The sequence below is a fragment of the Bubalus bubalis genome, chromosome 5, assembly GCF_019923935.1.
Source record: "Bubalus bubalis isolate 160015118507 breed Murrah chromosome 5, NDDB_SH_1, whole genome shotgun sequence".
In the NCBI taxonomy this organism is placed as follows: Eukaryota; Metazoa; Chordata; class Mammalia; order Artiodactyla; family Bovidae; genus Bubalus; species Bubalus bubalis.
Genome location: NC_059161.1, coordinates 24,774,789 through 24,796,507, shown reverse-complemented (window position 1 = coordinate 24,796,507; position 21,719 = coordinate 24,774,789). Strand labels below are relative to the sequence as shown.

At 41.7% G+C, this 21,719-nt stretch overlaps 1 protein-coding gene across 1 annotated transcript; it reads right to left on the bottom strand.

Moving 5' to 3' along the window:
* Window positions 1–1,517: 1,517 nt before the first annotated feature.
* MRPS14 (mitochondrial ribosomal protein S14) lies at window positions 1,518–18,476 on the bottom strand. The gene is made up of 3 exons (XM_025285605.2): window positions 18,327–18,476; window positions 6,201–6,359; window positions 1,518–1,877 (listed from the first exon to the last, which is right to left on the bottom strand). The coding sequence occupies exons 1-3, from the start codon at window positions 18,369–18,371 to the stop codon at window positions 1,695–1,697; spliced, it is 387 nt and encodes a 128-aa protein (XP_025141390.1). The 5' UTR covers window positions 18,372–18,476; the 3' UTR covers window positions 1,518–1,694.
* Window positions 18,477–21,719: the final 3,243 nt, after the last annotated feature.

The following is a 21,719-nucleotide window of genomic DNA, read 5'->3' as shown; positions in this document are numbered from 1 at the left end:
TGAAATGTTCCCTTGGTATCTTCAAGTTTCTTGAAGAGATCACTCATCTTTCCCATTCTATTGTTTTCCTCTATTTCTTTGCACTGATCACTGAGGAAGGGTTTCTTATCTCTCTTTGCTATTCTTTGGAACTCTGCATTCAAATGGGTATATCTTTCCTTTTCTCCTTTGTCTTTCAAGTCTCTTCTTTTCTCAGCTATTTGTAAGGCCTCGTCAGACAGCCATTTTGCCTTTTTGCATTTCTTTTTCTTGGGGACGGTCTTGATCCTCCTGTACAATGTCACAAACCTCCTTCCAGTGGTTCTTCAGGTACTCTAACAGGCACCTAATCCCCTGAATCTATGTGTCACTTCCACTGTATAATTCTAAAGGATTTGATTTAGGTCATACCTGAATGGTCTAGTGGTCTCCCCTACTTTCTTCAATTTAAGTCTGAATTTGGCAGTAAGGAGTTCATGATCTGAGCCACAGTCAGCTCCAGGTCTTGTTTTTGTTGACTGTATAGAACATCTTTGGCTGCAAAGAATATAATCAATCTGATTTTGGTATCAACCATCTGGTGATGTCCATGTGTAGTCTTCTCTTGTGTTATTGGAAGAGGGTGCAGCCAAATAAAAAAGCTGTCTCCTTTTCTACTTTGCTAATACTACTACCTTAGTTCAGGCCCTTGTCATTCTGAACAATTAAGATATCCTCCTAGCTTGTAGCCTTTTCCTTTCACGGCCACCCACCACCACACAACTGTCATTCCTTTGCTTAAAACTCTGACAGCTGGTATTTAAGTCTTAGCTCCTCACATGTGATGCCTTCCTTGATACAGCCTTTGTTGTGTGCTTCTTAGTTCTGATATGTTGAAGTGACCACAGTTTCACTGTTTGATGCCTTTGCTTTCACTGTTTTCTCTGCAGACAGTCTCATCCCTTGCCTCCTGATTTAAGTTCAGGTGTCAGCTCCAGGAACATCTTCTAGACGGATGTTAGGTAAGTGCTTCTGTACTACCCCATGGGTATGTTATCACTGGCTGATGACATCATCGAGTTACTGCAAAAGACAACTTTTTCTCACTTTATTCATTTCTGTTACAGATGAAATAAATATCAATACAGCAAATACATACCATTCCAGCAGGACTTTTCCTCCTGGGATAGGTTTTGAGGCCTTAAAGAGGCACATTTTGTTCTAAGGGCTCTTGAAGATGGAGCAAGAAAACAAGTAGTGATTCTCTTTTGGTTCAGCCATCACACAAAGAGGTCGAGCATTAGTTAGATAATCCAGAACATCACATTTACCTTCCAATGTACTGTCTGTCTTCACAATCAACTAAAAGTAAAGTGAGCTGTGCAGATCTGGGTAGCCAGCCCAGGATTAAAGATTGCCACACATGAGCTACATGTCAACGAGCTGGAGGAACAATAAGACAATACTGCTGGATGAAGTAATGCTCTTTAAAAAAATTCAGGAACACTTACATGTTGCTAAAGGATTAAACTTGAAGGAAAAGACAAGCATACAGAACATATTTTCACAAACTTTTTTTTTTTTTTTATTACTCTTTGCACTATGCTTGGGAACAATGTTTAGAAAAATATTATTCACTGACAGAACACTCAAATAAAAATCAGGTTTTTATCTATTACAAAAGTCTCTTCTTGCCTAAATGGTTTTCCTGCAAGGTCATTAGGTTCTGGAGCTGATCACCATATTGCTCGCTGGATCCCAGACAGTTGTCCATGATCAGCTAAGTGACGGAAGACAATACGGCTGAGCCTCCAGCGCCGCTTTACGCCTCGTGGACGGGACGTCATGACACATCGATTTCTGATTCTAACGGGGCAGCTATCCCGGGGAAGGGCAGCAATTTCTTCATCAGCCACCTCCTAAGGGAAGTCAACGTTATTTACACGGATCACATGCCTTTATTTATTCTAGATGATGAGTCAATGCTCAGAGGAGGAGAACACAAAAGGCTAGATTCTTTAATGCAGCCAAGTTTGGCAAAAGAGCCCTGGATACCATGATGAATTTTACTGAGTAGAAACAAACAGGCCAGAAAGAAACATGATAGAATTGTTTGACATACTTGCAATGTAATTTTTCAAAATTAAATTGAAACCTAACATAACCAAGAATCCACAAACTAAGTGTAAAGCTCAAAAAGCTTTCACCAATAGAAAACAGCTGTGTAACCAGCAACTAGACTAAGAAACAGTATCAGTACCCAAGACTTCCCTCTCCTTCCTTTTGGTCACTGACCTCCTGGCTAACATTCTCATTTCTCATTTGGAAAATACATGAATGCATTTCTGTTGTCTCCCCAAATGATTTTCCCAGCTTCACTGATAAAATTTATATATAACACTGTGTAAGTTTAAGATGTACAATGTGATGTTGTGATACATGTATATATTGTGAAAAATAATTACCACAATAAGGTTAACACCTCTATCACCTCACATAATTACCTTGTGTTGTGAGAGAAAACTGAAGATTTACTCTTTAAGCAACTTTCAAATATGTAATACAGTACTGCTAACTATGGTCCACATGCTGTACTTACTTAACCCCAGAACTTATTCACCTTATAACTGGAAGTTTGTACCCTTTGGCCAGCACCTCCCCATTACCCCTAATCCCCAGGCTCTGGTAACCACCATTCTACTGTTCCTATGAATTTGGTTTTTCAGACTCTAAATATAAGTGAGATCATACAGTATTTGTCTTTCTGACTTACTTCACTTAGCATAATGCCCTCAAGGTACATCTATGTTATTGCAAAGGGCAAGATTTCTTTTTTTAATGGCTAAACAGTATCATACTCTGAGCTTCCCAAGTGGCTCAGGTGGTAAAGAATCTGCCTGCCATGTGGGAGACCCAGGTTCAATCCCTGGGTAGGGAAGATCCTCAGGAGGGCATGGCAAACCGCTCCAGTATTCTTGCTGGAGAATCCCATGGACAGAGGAGCCTGGTGGGCTACAGTCCGCGGGGTTGCAAAGTCAACATGACTGAGCACACATGCAGTATCGCACTACCGTACTCTGTGCCGCTCTGTGCATGCAAATCACATTCCTGGAGTGGCACGTTCACCCGCTGATGGACAGTCAGGCTGCTTCCATGCCCTGGCTACTGTGGATAATACTGGAGTGAACACGGGGATGCAGCTCTCTCTTCATTCCTATCTAGTGATTTCATTTCCTTCAGGTTTATACTCAGAGATGGAATTGCTGGATCATACATGGTAGTTCTAATCTTTAATATTTTGAAGAGCCTCCTAACTATTTTCCACAGTGCTTGTACCAATTTACATTCCCACCAGCAGTGCACAGGGTTCTTTTCTCCACATCTTCACCAACACTTCTCTCATCTTTTGGACAGCAGCCATTCTGACAGGTGTGAGGTGATAGCTCTTTGTAGTTTTTGTTTGCATTTCCTTGATTAGTTGAGCATCTTTTCATGTACCTGTTGGTCACTTGTGTCTCTCTTGGAAAAATGTCTATTCAGGTTCTCTGCTATTTTTTAATCACTTTTTTTGGGGGGGTGCTATTGAGTTGTATGACTTCCTTATATTTGGGGGATATTGAAAAAAACTGACGGAGAAAAATCAAAGACGAAAATAAATGAAGTGATATACTTAAAAAAAAAGAAAGAACAATAAAATTATATAAAACATGATTAAGTCAATGAATGGTAAATAGTAAGAGCTACAAAAGGAAGTGAACAGGAGAAATGATTGGGCTGGTAGAATGAAATAAAGTTTTATGGAGCTAGAACATGAAGAACAGCTACAAATTGTTTACATGTGTATGAACATAAAAGATTTAAGGCAGTGTAAAAATGAGGAAACTAGGCAAAGGGAAAATGAAACAAAAGAGCATTCTGTGAGAGACTATAAATTCATTAGCACTGGGACAGAAATTCACCTTGTAAGCTAGTTGGCAGGCAAGAAAGAGCCATGTAAGTTCCCAGGATCAAGAGAAGCTCTGCACAGCTATTGATGGTTCTCAAACCAGAGACTCTTCATGGAGGTCTTCATAAATTTGTCCTCCCTAACATCTTAAGCTTGGTTTCTCAGGAGCCACTTCTTATTACTGCCTAGATATAGGCAAGTAGCTTAATGTCATTACAATAAAAGCTATAACAGAGTGGTCCAAGGCACTCCGTTCTCTACTTCACTTCAGTTCAGTCGCTCAGTCGTGTCCGACGCTTCGTGACCCCATGAATTGCAGCACGCCAGGCTTCCCTGTCCATCCCCATCCCCAACTCCCGGAGTTCACCCAGACTCAAGTCCATCGAGTCAGTGATGCCATCCAGCCATCTCATCCTCTGTCGTCCCCTTCTCCTCCTGCCCCCAATCCCTCCCAGCATCACAGTCTTTTCCAGTGAGTCAACTCTTTGCATGAGGTGGCCAAAGTACTGGAGTTTCAGCTTTAGCATCATTCCACCCAAAGAAATCCCAGGGCTGATCTCCTTCAGAATGGACTGGTTGGATCTCCTTGCAGTCCAAGGGACTCTCAAGAGTCTTCTCCAACACCACAGTTCAAAAGCATCAATTCTTCAGCGCTCAGCTTTCTTCACAGTCCAACCCTCACATCCATATGTGACCACAGGAAAAACCATAGGCTTGACTAGACGGACCTTTGTTGGCAAAGTAATGTCTCTGCTTTTGAACATGCTATCTAGGTTGGTCATAACTTTCCTTCCAAGGAGTAAGCATCTTTTAATTTCATGGCTGCAGTCACCATCTGCAGTGATTTTGGAGCCCAGAAAAATAAAGTCTGACACTATTTCCACTGTTTCCCCATCTATTTCCCATGAAGTGATGGGACCAGATGCTGTGATCTTCGTTTTCTGACTGTTGAGCTTTAAGCCAACTTTTTCACTCTCCTCTTTCACTTTCATCAAGAGGCTTTTTAGTTCCTCTTCACTTTCTGCCATAAGGGTGGTGTCATCTGCATATCTGAGGTTATTGATATTTCTCCCAGCAATCTTGATTCCAGCTTGTGCTTCTTCCAGCCCAGCATTTCTCATGATGTACTCTGCATATAAGTTAAATAAGCAGGGTGACAATATACAGCCTTGACGTACTCCTTTTCCTATTTGGAACCGGTCTGTTGTTCCATGTCCAGTTCTAACTGTTGCTTCCTGACCTGCATACAGATTTCTCAAGAGGCAGGTCAGGTGGTCTGGTATTCCCATCTCTTTCAGAATTTTCCACAGTTTATTGTGATCCACATAGTCAAAGGCTTTGGCATAGTCAATAAAGCAGAAATAGATGTTTTTCTGGAACTCTCTTGCTTTTTCCATGATCCAGCGGATGTTGACAATTTGATCTCTGGTTCCTCTGTCTTTTCTAAAACCAGCTTGAACATCAGGAAGTTCACGGTTCACGTATTGCTGAAGCCTGGCTTGGAGAATTTTGAGCATTACTTTACTAGCGTGTGAGATGAGTGCAATTGTGCGGTAGTTTGAGCATTCTTTGGCATTGCCTTTCTTTGGGATTGGAATGAAAACTGACCTTTTCCAGTCCTGTGGCCACTGCTGAGTTTTCTAAGTTTTCTGCTTATCTGGCTGAATTTAGATAAGATTTAAAAAGAATCCATGATAATGAAAAACCTGTATATTATTCTCCAAATTTATATGAATGAAATAATTTTTACTCTAAGCTTCTGATAAGATTAATGGCCTTGAGTATGAGTTATAGACTCTGATAAGACTCTTGAATGCAGGTATTTTATGCTAACAGTTAAGCACAGGACTTATGCTTCAGGAAGCCTGAGCTGACATTCTCTTTTTCAAGTTAAAGAGTATGACAAGAAGTCAAACCTATATGGAAGGCCACCTCATGGGTAAAGAAATTCAAAAGCAGGCTTAGGGATGGCTTTGGATGAGGAATAGTGTAGGTCATGTACTGGGCACGCTGAAAGACTGGGTAGAACTGGAGAGACACCATAGGTCAAATAACTCCAATTTCTGTGTGGTCACCATGCCTCAGTACTTTCTAAGTATCACCTAATGAAATGGTTGAAAGGCTAGTTCAGAATGAATAATTTTTTTATTTGAAACTAATCAAAAGTTTCAATGGTATTTGTTTATGTTGACCAAGAAAACAAGATTCTAGCCTCCACAAAGTACACTAAATTACAACAGTATGAAGTGATTTGAGTTAACAATTTTATGGCAGATACTCATCTTAATTAGCTAACCTGAAGGTGTTTTGGAAGAATAGTATTCTTCCTGAGAGAATTGATCCGTAGCCTCTCATCTGCATACTCGTAGGCCATTTTTCTTCTCTTTACATCACGCAGCATTCTCCAGTCGACATAGTAACTTCGAGCTTGGCCTGAAGCTGATGAAGGAACCACCTAAAAGAGACAAGGAATAAGTGAAGGAGAGTCAGACCCAGGGTTTGCCAGAGGATCAAAACCCAACTCCACCCACCAGGGGACAGTCACCAGCCTCTCAAAGAGAGAAAACCACTGTTTCGCAACCCACACAATAATCTGCAAATTCAGGCTAGACACTACCCTGGGACTACCTGGCCCCTGGCCCTTGGTGAGTGAACACTGCTGGGATGCAAAAGATGTCTCCTACAGAGGAACACTTCTCCAAAGTCGAGAAACGTAACCAACCTACCACATACATAAAATACAAACAGCACTTGAGATAAAACAAGGTGACAGAGAAATATATATGAGGCGAAGGAACAAGATAAAACCTGGTAAGAAAAACTAAGTGATGTGGAGGTAGGCAATCTACCCAAGAAACACTTCAGAGTAATGACTGTAAAGACGATCAAAGGACTTGGCAGGAGCACAGATGCAGAGAGCAAGAAATTATAAGCTTTCAAAAAAGAATTAGAAAATACAAAGAACAATGAAACAGAATTAAAGAATGCAATAACCAAAATGAAGGATATCTCACACACTAGTAAAGTAATGCTCATATTCTCCAAGCCAGGCTTCAGCAATATGTGAACCGTGAACTTCCAGATGTTCAAGCTGGTTTTAGAAAAGGCAGAGGAACCAGAGATCAAATTGCCAACATCTGCTGGATCATGGAAAAAGCAAGAGAGTTCCAGAAAAACATCTATTTCTGCTTTATTGACTATGCCAAAGCCTTTGACTGTGTGGATCACAATAAACTGTGGAAAATTCTGAAAGAGATGGGAATACCAGACCACCTGACCTGCCTCTTGAGAAATCTGTATGCAGGTCAGGAAGCAACAGTTAGAACTGGACATGGAACAACAGACCGGTTCCAAATAGGAAAAGGAGTACGTCAAGGCTGTATATTGTCACCCTGCTTATTTAACTTATATGCAGAGTACATCATGAGAAACGCTGGGCTGGAAGAAGCACAAGCTGGAATCAAGATTGCTGGGAGAAATATCAATAACCTCAGATATGCAGATGACACCACCCTTATGGCAGAAAGTGAAGAGGAACTAAAAAGCCTCTTGATGAAAGTGAAAGAGGAGAGTGAAAAAGTTGGCTTAAAACTCAACATTCAGAAAACTAAGGTCATGGCATCTGGTCCCATCACTTAATGGGAAATAAGATGGGGAACCAGTGGAAACAGTGTCAGACTTTATTTTGGGGGGCTCTAAAATCACTGCAGATGGTGACTGCAGCCATGAAATTAAAAGACGCTTACTCCTTGGAAGGAGAGTTATGACCAACCTATATACTATATATAGAAAAATCAAAAAGATGCCACTAGAAAGCTACTATGGCTCATCAATGAACTAGATAAAGCTGCAGGATAGAAAATTAATACGCAGAAATCTGTTGCATTTCTCTACACTAACTATAAAAAATCTGGAGGAGAATTAAGAAAATAACCCCATTTATCATTGCATTAAAGAGAATAAAATGCCACCCTTGTGGCTCAGATAGTAAAGACTCTGCCTGCAATGTGAGAGACCTGGGTTCAATCCCTGGGTTCGGAAGATGCCCTGGAGAAGGGACAGGCTACCCACTCCAGTATTCTGGCCTGGAGAAGTCCACGGACTGTATAGTTCATGGGGTCACAAAGAGTCGGACACAACTGAGCCACTTTCGGTTCACTTCACATCTACCTAGGGCTTCCCTGGTGACTCAGTGGTAAAGAACCTACCTGCCAATGCAGGAGACATGGGTTCAATTCCACCATCAGGAATAGCCTCTGGAGAAGGAAACAGCATCCCACTCCAGTATTCTTGCCTAGGAAATCCCATGGACAGAGGAGCCTGGTGGGCTACAGTCCATGGGGTCTCTAAAGGGTTGGACACAACTTAGCAACAACAATAAAACCTACCAAAAGAGGCAACAACCCGTACTCCAAAAACTGTAAGAACTTGATGAAACAAGGCACAACACATGGAAATATATACCATGTTCTTGGATTGGAAGAATCAATATTGTGAAAATTACCAATACTACCCCAGGCAATCTATAGACTCAATGCAACCCCTGTCAAATTATGAGTGGTATTTTTTACAAACTAAAACAAAATTTTTTTTATTTGTATGGAATTATAAAAGACAGAATAGCCAAAGTAATCTTGAGAAAGAAAAATGGAGATAGAGGAAATCAGGCTCCTTGGCTGCTGACAATACTGCAAAGCTACAGTAATCTACAGAATATGGTCCTGGCACCAAAACAGATCAACAGAACAGGACAGAAAGTCCAGCAGTAAATCCCTGCACTAGGGTGAATTCATCCACAACAAAGAATATACAATGGAGAAAAGACAATCCATCCAGGAAATGGTCCTGGGAAAAGTGCACCACTACATTTTCCTAGAAGAAAACACAGGCAGAACAGTCTTTGACATAAATTGCAGCAATATGTTTTTGGACCCATCTCCTAGAATAATGGAAATAAAAACAAAACTAAACAAATGGAACCAAGTCAAACTTATAAAGTTTTGCACAACAAAGGAAACCTATAAACAAAATGAAAAGACAACTCATGGACTGGGAGAAAACATTCACAAATGATGTTACTGACAAGGGCTTGATTTCCAAAATACACAAACAGCACATGCAGCTCACTACCATAAAAACTAACAGCCCAATTAAAAAATGGGCAGAAGATTTAAATGTACATTTCTCCAGAGAAGACATACAAATGGCCAAAAGGCACACAAAAGGAAGCTCAACGTGATTAATTCTCAGAGAAATGCAAATCTAAACTACAATGAGTTATCACCTGATATCAGTCAGGATGGCCATCAGCAAGAAGCCTACAAATAGTAAATGCTGGAGAGAATGTGGAGAAAAGGGAACCCTCCTATACTGATGGGTCAGAATGTTAACTGGTACAGCCACTATGGAGAACAGCATGCAGTTTCCTTAAAAATTTAAAAACAGAATTACCAGCAATACGATCCAGCAATTCCACTCCAGGGCATACACCTGAAGAAAACCCTAATTCAGAAAGATACATCCACCCCAGTGTTCACTGCCGCACTATTTACAATAGCCAGGATATGGACACAACCTAAGTGTCAATCACAGATGTATAATAAAGATGTGGGGTATATACACACACAATGGAATATTACTCAGCCATAAAAAATGAAACAATGCCATTTGCAGCAACATGGATGGATCTAGAGATTATATTAAGGGAAGCAAATCAAAGATTCATGATATCACATAAATGGAATTTTAAAAAAATGATACAAATCAACTTATTTACAAAATAGAAATGGACTCACAGATATAGAAAACAAACTTACGATCATCAGAGTGGAAGGGGGGAAGAAGAGATAAATTGGAGAGTGTGGGATTAACAGATACACATTAGCATGTATAAAACAATAAGAATTAGGGGTGGCGGCAGGGAGGAGCTACCCCACGCCCCCACACCCGAGGCAAGGGTCAGCATCCGGGAAGAGCTACCCCATCTGAGGCCAAGGGCAGCGGCCAGGAGGACCAACCTCAGGCCTGAGGCCAGGGGCGGCGGCCTGGAGGACCAACCCCACGCCCAAGGAGTGGTGGCTGCGCAGGCACAGGAGGGCCTAGGGGAGCTATCCCACATTGAAGGTCAGGAAGGGCGGCAGTGAGGAGATACCCCTCGTCCAAGGTAAGGAGCAGCAGCTGCGCTTTGCTGGAGCAGCTGTGAAAAGATACCCCACGCCCAAGGTAAGAGAAACCCAAGTAAGATGGTAGGTGTTCCAAGAGGGCATCAGAGGGCAGACACACTGAAACCATACTCACAGAAAACTAGTCAATCTAATCACACTAGGACCACAGCCTTGTCTAACTCAATGAAACTAAGCCTTGCCCGTGGGGCAACCAAGACGGGCAGGTCATGGTGGAGAGATCTGACAGAATGTGGTCCACTGGAGAAGGGAATGGCAAACCACTTCAGTATTCTTGCCTTGAGAACCCCATGAACAGTATGAAAAGGCAAAATGATAGGATACTGAAAGAGGAACTTCCCAGGTCAGTAGGTGCCCAATATGCTACTGGAGATCAGTGGAGAAATAACTCCAGAAAGAATGAAGGGATGGAGCCAAAGCAAAAAGAATACCCAGCTGTGGATGTGACTGGTGATAGAAGCAAAGTCCAATGCTGTAAAGAGCAATATTGCATAGGAACCTGGAATGTCAGGTCCATGAATCGAGGCAAATTGGAAGTGGTCAAACGAGATGGCAAGAGTGAATGTCGACATTCTAGGAATCAGCGAACTGAGATGGACTGGAATGGGTGAATTTAACTCAGATGACCATTATATCTACTACTGCGGGCAGGAATCTCTCAGAAGAAATAGAGTAGTCCTCATGGTCAACAACAGTCTGAAATGCAGTACTTGGATGCAATCTCAAAAACGACAGAATGATCTCTGTTCGTTTCCAAGGCAAACCATTCAATATCACAGTAATCCAAGTCTATGCCCCAACCAGCAACGCTGAAGAAGCTGAAGTTGAACGGTTCTATGAAGATCTGCAAGACTTTTTAGAACTAACACCCAAAAAAGATGTCCTTTTCATTATAGGGGACTGGAATGCAAAAGCAGGAAGTCAAGAAACACCTGGAGTAACAGGCAAATTTGGCCTTGGAATACGGAATGAAGCAGGGCAAAGACTAATAGAGTTTTGCCAAGAAAATGCACTGGTCATAGCAAACACCCTCTTCCAACAACACAAGAGAAGACTCTACACATGGACATCACCAGATGGTCAACACCGAAATCACACTGATTATATTCTTTGCAGCCAAAGATGGAGAAGCTCTATACAGTCAGCAAAAACAAGACCAGGAGCTGACTGTGGCTCAGATCATGAACTTCTTATTGCCAAATTCAGACTGTAATTGAAGAAAGTAGGGAAAACCACTAGACCATTCAGGTATGACCTAAATCAAATCCCTTATGATTATACAGTGGAAGTGAGAAATAGATTTAAAGGCCTAGATCTGATAGATAGAGTGCCTGATGAACTATGGAATGAGGTCGTGACACTGTACAGGAGACAGGGATCAAGACCATCCCCATGGAAAAGAAATGCAAAAAAGGAAAATGGCTGTCTGGGGAGGCCTCACAAATAGCTGTGAAAAGAAGAGAAGCAAAAAGCAAAGGAGAAAAGGAAAGATATAAGCATCTGAATGCAGAGTTCCAAAGAATAGCAAGAAGAGATAAGAAAGCCTTCTTCAGAAATCAATGCAAAGAAATAGAGGAAAACAATAGAATGGGAAAGACTAGAGATCTCTTCAAGAAAATTAGAGATACCAAGGGAACATTTCATGCAAAGATGGGCTCAATAAAGGACAGAAAAGGTATGGACCTAACAGAAGCAGAAGATATCAAGAAGAGGTGGCAAGAATACACAGAAGAACTGTACAAAAAAGATCTTCATGACCCAGATAATCACGATGGTATGATCACTGACCTAGAGCCAGACATCCTGGAATGTGAAGTCAAGTGGGCCTTAGAAAGTATCACTACGAACAAAGCTAGTGGAAGTGATGGAATTCCAGTTGAGCTATTTCAAATCCTGAAAGATGATGCTGTGAAAGTGCTGCACTCAATATGCCAGCAAATTTGGAAAACTCAGCAGTGGCCACAGGACTGGAAAAAGTCAGTTTTCATTCCAATCCCAAAGAAAGGCAATGCCAAAGAATGCTCAAACTACCACACAATTGCACTCATCTCACATGCTAGTAAAGTAATGCTCAAAATTCTCCAAGCCAGGCTTCAGCAATACGTGAACCGTGAACTTCCAGATGTTCAAGCTGGTTTTAGAAAAGGCAGAGGAACCAGAGATCAAATTGCCAACATCCGCTGGATCATCGAAAAAGCAAGAGAGTTCCAGAAAAACATCTATTTCTGCTTTATTGGCTATGCCAAAGCCTTTGGCTGTGTGGATCACAATAAACTGTGGAAAATTCTGAAAGAGATGGGAATACCAGACCACCTGACCTGCCTCTTGAGAAATCTGTATGTAGGTCAGGAAGCAACAGTTAGAACTGGACATGGAACAATAGACTGGTTGCAAATAGGAAAAGGAGTACATCAAGGCTGTATATTATCACCCTGCTTATTTAACTTATATGCAGAGTACATCATGAGAAATGCTGGACTGGAAGAAACACAAGCTGGAATCAAGATTGCTGGGAGAAATATCAATAACCTCAGATATGCAGATGACACCACCCTTATGGCAGAAAGTGAAGAGGAACTCAAAAGCCTCTTGATGAAAGTGAAAGTGGAGAGTGAAAAAGTTGGCTTAAAGCTCAACATTCAGAAAACGAAGATCATGGCATCTGGTCCCATCACTTCATGGGAAATAGATGGGGAAACAGTGGAAACAGCGTCAGACTTTATTTTTGGGGGGCTCCAAAATCACTGCAGATGGTGACTGCAGCCATGAAATTAAAAGATGCTTACTCCTTGGAAGGAAAGTTATGACCAACCTAGACAGCATATTCAAAAGCAGAGACATTACTTTGCCAACAGAGGTCCGTCTAGTCAAGCCTATGGTTTTTCCTGTGGTCACATATGGATGTGAGAATTGGACTGTGAAGAAGGCTGAGTGCAGAAGAATTGATGCTTTTGAACTGTGGTGTTGGAGAAGACTCTTGAGAGTCCCTTGGACTGCAAGGAGATCCAACCAGTCCATTCTGAAGGAGATCAGCCCTGGGATTTCTTTGGAAGGAGTGATGCTAAAGCTGAAACTCCAGTACTTTGGCCACCTCATGCGAAGAGTTGACTCACTGGAAAAGACTCTCATGCTGGGAGGGATTGGGGACAGGAGAAGAAGGGGACAACAGAGGATGAGATGGCTGGATGGCATCACTGACTCGATGGACGTGAGTCTGAGTAAACTCCGGGAGTTGGTGATGGACAGGGAGGCCTGGCGTGCTACAATTAATGGGGTCGCAAAGAGTCGGACACGATTGAGTGACTAAACTGAACTGAACAGGCAAGTATATTCAGTATCTTGTAATAACCTATAATGGAAAAGAATTAAGAAAAAGAACACACACACACCACCAAATATAAGCATACTGTAAATCAACTACAGTTCAATAAAAAAATAAAAAAAGACACAAAGCGGATTCATCCTCCCACCTCATCGCTTATCTGCCCAGTGACCATACCCCCACCCCAGAGGTATCCAGTTATTAATTTCTTTTCTGTAGCCTTCCAGAGATTTTTGCCTATAAAATACACATATGTATTCCCTCTCCCATGTTTCTTCTCCTACCCGTTTTTTTCACATTTAACAATAGATTTTAGAGCTCTTTCTATATCCATGTTTAAAAGCTTCCACATTGTTTTAGGTTGCATAATATTCCACTATATGGAAGTGACAAGGTTCAGGAGATACTATCTCAAAATAGGGCTTCTCTGGCATACTGTTTATTTCAAGCAAAAGGAATCTGACAAACAGCAGATGCAAGAAGGACTTTCTGACCTTCCCCTGAAACAGGTCATAAGACCCTCACATGAGAGGGTCCCTCCGTATACCCAGGGCATAAAGCAGCATGCTTATCTCTGGAGCCTGAGGAGCACTGAGAAGAATCTGAATAACTGGCCATGCTAAGTTTCCTTTAGTTTTCTATACATAGCTCATGCCTTTAGTCCTACCACATTTTCCCATAACTTACTGGGCTTCATTAATCCTAGCACAAAACCCACTTAGGTTTAAGTCCTTTGGTTCTTCTTTCCTTATGAAAACTCCTGTGTTGGGTAAAACTTACAAATTTGTATGCTTTTCTCTTGCTATTGACACAAGGGCCCCGGCTGAGAACTTTTTTCCTCCCCACAGATGCATCATGATTTATTATCCTGAGACCTACTGGTGGACAACTAGACCATACCTCACCAGTTATCATTATCAACAATGCTACAGTGAATAATGTCTTATGTAAATCATTTCATATGTATTTATATATATCAGCAGGGTAAAGTCCTGGAAGCAGAACTGCTGGGTCAATGGGTACTTTGAAATTGTCACTCAAAACTCATTTCTTAGCGTGAGTTGTCCAGTAACAAGACAGAGGGTTCCTCGTTGTCGCATGTTTACATGGTGATAGCCAATAGTTCTAACAGTACACTCAGAGTACAGGCCATTAGAAACTCAAGTCTTTCCCAAACCAGAGCAGATATTACCTGTTCATTAAATTACAGCTGTGGAAGATGATGATGGCTTCTTATAACTGCTGTTTTAGAAAAAACACATGTACAGCATGATACAGAACATAAAGCTGAAAATGAGACTACTAGACTAGAAAGATAACCTTTTTTCAACCTGTCAACAAAAGATAACTGCCTTCAATGCTCAAAGTCTCAAGGGGAAATACAACTCTAAAATCATCTTTTAGAAATAAGATAGCATGTATCAAATCGATATTGAAATTTCATTCATGACTGAGTCAAATGAGTACCATGGTCACAGTGGCTGGAAATAAGCGTCATGGAAAGAGGGCTCAGGCAAGGCATGGAAGGACTGACAGAATTCTGATGCAGTTAGGAAGCAGGGGAAGGGAAAGAAGGTGAAGTTTTTCCAAACCAAATGAGGAAATGGACAAGATTAGAGTGGTAAGGGCCAAGGAGGTCATTCTGGCTGAAAAACAATTCACCTGAAGGGGCAATGCAGTGTCTGCTGTTACCTATGAAACTAAAAGCAAAAGAGAATTAAAAACCAAAATGAAATATTTTCCCCTTCTTTTCCAGACTATCCCTAATCAGTGTTCTATCATCTCCTAACAGGTTTCTATTTAAGAAAAAACAAGAAACTTTTTATTCTTTCTGTGCTTTTTTTTTTTCTGACTATAAAGGCAATACACTCTTAAAATAAACATTTACTGGTCTCTTACATTAATTTCTTCTGTAATAGTTTATGTCCTTTGCCCACATTTCTATTATATTGTATTTTCTTGCCAGTTTATAACAGTGCTTTACATGTTAAGATTGCTTCTATTCTGTTCTGTACATATCCTAACCTACCCCTCTCTCTCACCCCTCTTCATCTCCTAAAACTATTCCATTGGACTTTCTTCAACTCATGGTCTACCATCATCAATATCTTCTAAATTCTCAACTTCTCTTAACAACTCCTCCAGATATTTGCTCAATACTTTCCCCTATAGCTCTTTTTCTCCCATGACGGGGAGGAAGCTTTCTTGCTCTTTACTGCAGCTTCCAGACTGTCCCTCCTTCCTGAGAGGAAGCTGTGACTCTTGTGCCACGGGGTTAACCTTCCACCACTGCAGCCATCTACCACAGCCCCCACCATTCCCTTTCATTTTTCACTGTCAGTCCTGGCTGTCACTCCTTCTGTCTTAATTCCTGATGATCTCAACACAAGTGAAATCATACCCCGATCTCTCCATTCCTCGAACTCTTTTCCTCCAGTCATTTTGTCCTCCACTCCTCTTTTCCTATTTACTTCCATGCTGGACCTCTTTTATTCCCAGGAGGTGAAAGTTTTCTATTATCCAATTGTGTGTATCTCATACTCTATCACTTCTTTCTAGCATGTTTCTTCTAACACCCTAATAAGAGCCCCTCTGGAGCTTTTAATCCATCGCTCCTACCAGCTTTTCACCTGTCTCTCAGCTGTTGACTTCCTGTCTCCCGCTTGTGTCCTTGGTTGCTGTCGTGTCTGACTCTTTGCCACCGCATGGACTGTAGCCCGCCAGGCTGCTCTGTCCATGGGGATTCTCCATGCAAGAATACTGGAATGGGTTGCCCATGCCCTCCTCCAGGGGATCTTCCCGACCCAGAGATCAAACTCAGGTCTCCCACAATGCACACGGATTCTTTACAGTCTCAGCCACCTGAATTCCATGGTCTGTAAACACAATACTGTCTTTCATACACCCTCAACTCCCTGATCCCTCTTTCACTTCACCTCATTGGCTCTAATCCTTGCCACTATTCTTGATGTACTCTTGACTATTTTACACCATCTCTTCTTTCTTTAAATCCCTGACACCTGCTCCCACATCCCCATGTTTAGCTGATAACTTCACTTTCTCTTTAAATACGAAATCAAAAGCATCTATAATCAGATATATAGAATAGACTTGTGGTTGCCAAGGGGGAGGGCGCATGGGGAAGGGCTGGATAAGGCGTTTGGAATTGGCAGATGCAAACTATTATATATAGAATGGAAAAACAACAAGGTCCTACTGTATAGCACAGGGAACTAAATTCAGTATCCTGTAATAAACCATAATGGAAAAGAATATGAAAAAATATGTGCAACTGAATCACTTACGTTAATAAATTAACATAACATTCTAAATCAACTCGACTTCAACAAAATAAATTTTTTAAAAAGCATCTGCAATCATATGCACTACATTCCCTCCTACTATTAAAGATCTGCTCTAATACAGTAGCCACTAACCGCACATGACTAGTGAGGCCTTGAAAAGTAACTAGAAGAATGCAATTCTAAATTTTATTTAATTTTAATTAATGAAAAAAAATCTAAACTTAAGCAAGGCAAACAATAAAAAGTTTTAGTTTTGATAGGACTACATTTTCCTTCTTAATCGTGAAAAATTTAAGAATCCAAACTAAGATGTACTCAAGTGTAAAATACAAACCTGATTTTGAAGATTTAGCATGAAAAAAAGAATGCAAGATCTCACACATCACATTTATAGATTACATGTTGAAATACAATATTTTTGATAAACGTATTTAAAATATTTTAATAAAATTAATTTCATCTGCTAATTACTTTTTTACATGTGGCTACTCGAAAACTGTAAGTTACAAATGTGGTTGGTATTTTATTTCTATTAGACAACGCCATTACAGAGTAACTGTTCATGTTCTGAAGACCAAATAATCTAACACTAAACTGATCACCTCTTGCCTACACAAGCTACAGCTTCAGCAATTCTTCCCTCTCCTACATTATTTATTTTCCCCCCTCTACAGAATCTTTCCCTTTGACACAGAAACACGCACTGACTTCTGTCACGCTAAAAATAAAAAACACCACAAAACACCCACTCTTAACCCACCTCCTCTTCAGCTATTGACCCAATTTTTTGTTCCTTTTTGCAGCAAAACGTCTTCAAAGGTTCGTCTACGTGTGTAGTCTGTTTGCAGTTTGCAGGAAAGATAGAATATATTTCTTTCCTCCCATTCTGTCTCTAATACTTTCACCCCCACCACACCATCGAAACTGCTATACTGCAGGTTCCAACAATTTCCACGCTGCTAAACCCAACAGAGGGGCTACCAGGTGGCGCAGTGGTAAAGAATCCAATGAAGGAGTCCCAAGAGACGCCAGTTTGAATTCCTGGGTCGGGAAGGTCTCCTGGAGGAGGGCGCGACAACCCACTCCAGTATTCTTGCCTGGAGAATCCAATGGACAGAGGAGTCCGGCGGGCTACAGTGTATGGGGTCGCAAAGAGTCGGAAGCGACTGAGCAGGCACGCACGCAAACCAAACAAGCAATTATCGGCCCTCTTTTAATTGACTTTAACCAGAGTTCCCCACTCGCTGCTCCTGGAGTGCTTTCAGGCCACCACGCTCTCCTCCCTCTTTCTGTTCAAGTCTCCTTTGCTCGGCTTTCTTTTAACTTTGGGAGGTTTGGGGGGCCTCATTTTTCAGACACCTTCTGTCTCCACCTACACTCGTAAAGTGGAGTCAGTCTGCAGGCTTTCAACTCCAGTCAGCTCTAAGTTTACAAATAACCCAATTTACATTTGCAGCTCGGCCCTCCCCGGAATCAAGCCGGAGGAAGGAAGTGGAGAGAGACAGAACCCTGGAACAGGTCTGCACTGGGCGCTCCTGGTGGCAGAACAGTGGAGGACCTGTGGGTTTGGAAGTTCAAAGAAGGGGAGGAGGGTATAACGGCGCGGGCCAGACCTGCCGGACGATCCGCAGCAGAGAGCCGAGCATGGAGGTAGCCATCTTGTTGACCGCAAATGTCAAACCGCTGCAACTTTATTAACACTGCCGCAGACAGCGAGGACACGAGGGGCGGGACCTGGGCCGCAGGGGGCGGGTCTTTAGCGTTCGGGAAGAAGGGGATAATTAATTGGATTAGCGTTCTCGCGGTATTCAACGGAATTTGGGCAAAATAACAATCTGGAAGCTTAGCTGTGATACTGATAGTGGACTGTGTCGCTCTTCACCTGTTCCTCCCTTCTTGAGCGGTTTACACACCCTCTTAAATTACCTTTGTCCTCATTCACCTCCTTTTCTTCCACCCTTTCTTATCTGTTCACTGTCACCAATGTCTCTCTTTCAATTCTCGCTCAACCTGCTTCTCCTGTATCCTCCATTAGTTTAGGATGCTGCTTGCTAGAAGCCCACAGTTACGGCCAGTTCTTCCTCTGTCCAGTTCTTCCTTCTTCGTCCCTCGTGTCAATTTTGCAGATCTCTCTTTTCTCTCAGCTATAATGGTCATATAATCATGTTGGTAATGGCAATGCTGTAGTTCCATGTATATGTCTAGGACTTAAAAATATATATTTTAAAATATGTGTATTAGAATTTTAGGTGAAAAGCACTTAAAACATCCCCCCCCACCCCCACCCCGGAGTGGGGGTTGGGTAGCGCGGAGCTTTGCCATTTTGTTAAAACTGCTGTTTTCAGTCTGTAGTACAAGGAACTTTCAGTTCATGTTTATAACAAAAGTCCTTGGGTCTGGAATGAACCTTTTGTGGAGCTCCTTTGTATAGCAAGCAAGGCAAGTACCACCCACCTGCTGTCCTCCCAAGACGAGTATCAGGGAGTATATGTTAGCTTGTCAAAGCTAGTATATTAATAGATGTGTTGATTTATTAATCGATGTCCCTGTGTGCCATTTACCTCTACATTATTGGACAGGAGTCTTCTGGAAAGGGAAGTTGAGGGCAGACTCCTTTCTTTAGAGGTTCAAGATTTTTGGAACATGGCTTATGATCTGGGGAGGGATTGACTGAGGCCAGCTGGCAGGAAAGACCAGCATGAGCTCTTATTAGGGTAGAACCAGAGAATTCCTGGACCAGTGTCAAGCAGGCATCTAATCCTAACTCTGCTGCTGCTACTGCTGCTAAGTCACTTCAGTCGTGTCCGACTCTGTGCGACCCCATAGATGGCAGCCCACCAGGCTCCCCTGTCCCTGGGATTCTCCAGGCAAGAACACTGGAGTGGGTTGCCATTTCCTTCTCCAATGCAGGAAAGTGAAAGTTTAGTCGCTCAGTCGTGCCGACCCTCAGCGACCCCATGGACTGCAGCCTTCCAGGCTCCTCCATCCATGGGATTTTCCAGGCAAGAGTACTGGAGTGGGGTGCCATTGCCTTCTCCGAATCCTAACTCTAGCGCATTTGATAACCTTTCTTTTCTCTCCCCACAGCTGAGGGTTATCTTCTGCAATTGGAATATGGAAGAACCTTTGTATTCTATTACAAGTTAATCACTAAAGAGATGCTACCTATAAGCTTAAATTATACATAATGGATGGTTTAGCTGTAAATAACCTTCCTGCCAATGCAGGAGACTTGTGTTCCATCCTTGGATTGGGAAGATGCCCTGGAGGAGGAAATGCAACCCACTCCAGTATTCTTGCCTGGAAAAAATATCCCATGGACAGAGGAGCCTGGCAGGCTACAGTCCATGGGATTGCACAGAGGTGGACAGGACTGTATAACTAAGCACACAGGCACATTTCTGGGAACCCTGTCTTTCGGATAATGAGAATTAAGTTAAGAAAAAAAACTTTATTTAGTTCACAGGAAACGTCCTGACCAGGCCTCTCTGTGAATGACTGAAGGAAGGAAGAAATTAACACATCCACTCTGGAATCTGGCTGGAGCCAAGACAACCCCCTCCTGTTTTAGTATAAAAGAAGCCTAAATTGTAACTTCAGGAAGATAGCTCTTTGGGGCACTAGTTTCCATCTTCTCCGTCTGCTAACTTTCTGAATAAGGTCACTGTTCCTTGTCCCAGTAACTTATCTCTTGATTTATTGTCCTGTTGTCTGGTGAGCAGTATGAACTTGGACTCAGTGATGTTGCCAAAATAGTAACACAATCAGCTAACAAAATAGGTGAGTCAATTTTATATGCAGCAGTCTTTTGCTTTCTTTCTGTAAAATTCATTCTGACAGCATCTTTAAACAGCTTTGTAACTTTTTAAAAAATTGTGGTAAAATATACATAGCTTAAAATTTACCATCTTAACTATTTTTATGTGTACAGTTGAATGGCATTAAGTACATTCACATTGTTGTACAAACATCATCACTGTAGATCTTCAGAATATTTTTATCTTCCCAGACCAAAACTCTTTCCCCATTAATCAGTAACTTCCTATTACCCCTGCACCCTAGACTCTGGCAACCACCATTCTGCTTTCTGTCTCTGTAAGTTTGACTACTCTATGTACCTTACATAAGTGGAATCATACACCTGTTCTTTTGTGTCTGGCTTCTTAATATCCTCAAGGTTCATCCACATTGCAGCATGCTTCAATACTTCCTCAGTTTTTATGACTGAATAATACTCCATTGTATGGATGTTACAGCATATTATTTCTCTGTTCATCTGTTGATAGTCACTTACTTTGCTTCCACCTTTTGGCTATTGTGAATGCTTCTGTAGATATGTATGTATTTATGATATCTTAAATATGAGCCATGCCATGTAGGGGGCCACCCAAGACAGATGGGTCATGGTGGAGAGTTCTAACAAAATGTGGTCCACTAGAGAAGGAAATGGCAAACCACTTCAATATCCTTGCCTTGAGAACTCCATGAACAGTATGAAAAAGCAAAAAGATAGGACACTGAAAGATGAACTCCCCAGGTCGGTAGGTGCTCAATATGCTACTGGAGATCAGTAGAAAATAACTCCAGAAAAAATGAAGAGATGGAGCCAAAGTGAAAACAATACCCAGCTGTGGATGTGACTTGAGATAGAAAAAAGTCCAATGCTGTAAAGAGCGATATTGCATAGGCTCCTGGAATGTTACATCTGTGAATCAAGGCAAATTGGAAGTGGTCAAACAGGAAATGGCAAATGTAAACATTGATGTTTTAGGAATCAGTGAACTAAAATGGACGGGAATGGGTGAATTTGACTCAGATGACCATTATATCTACTACTGTGGGCAAGAATCCCTTAGAAGAAATGGAGTAGCCCTCACAGTCAACAAGAGAGTCTGAAATGCAGTACTTGGATGCAGTCTCAAAAATGACAGAATGACCTCTGTTTGTTTCCAAGGCAAACCATTCAATATCACAGTAATCCAAATCTGTGCCTGGACCAGTAATGC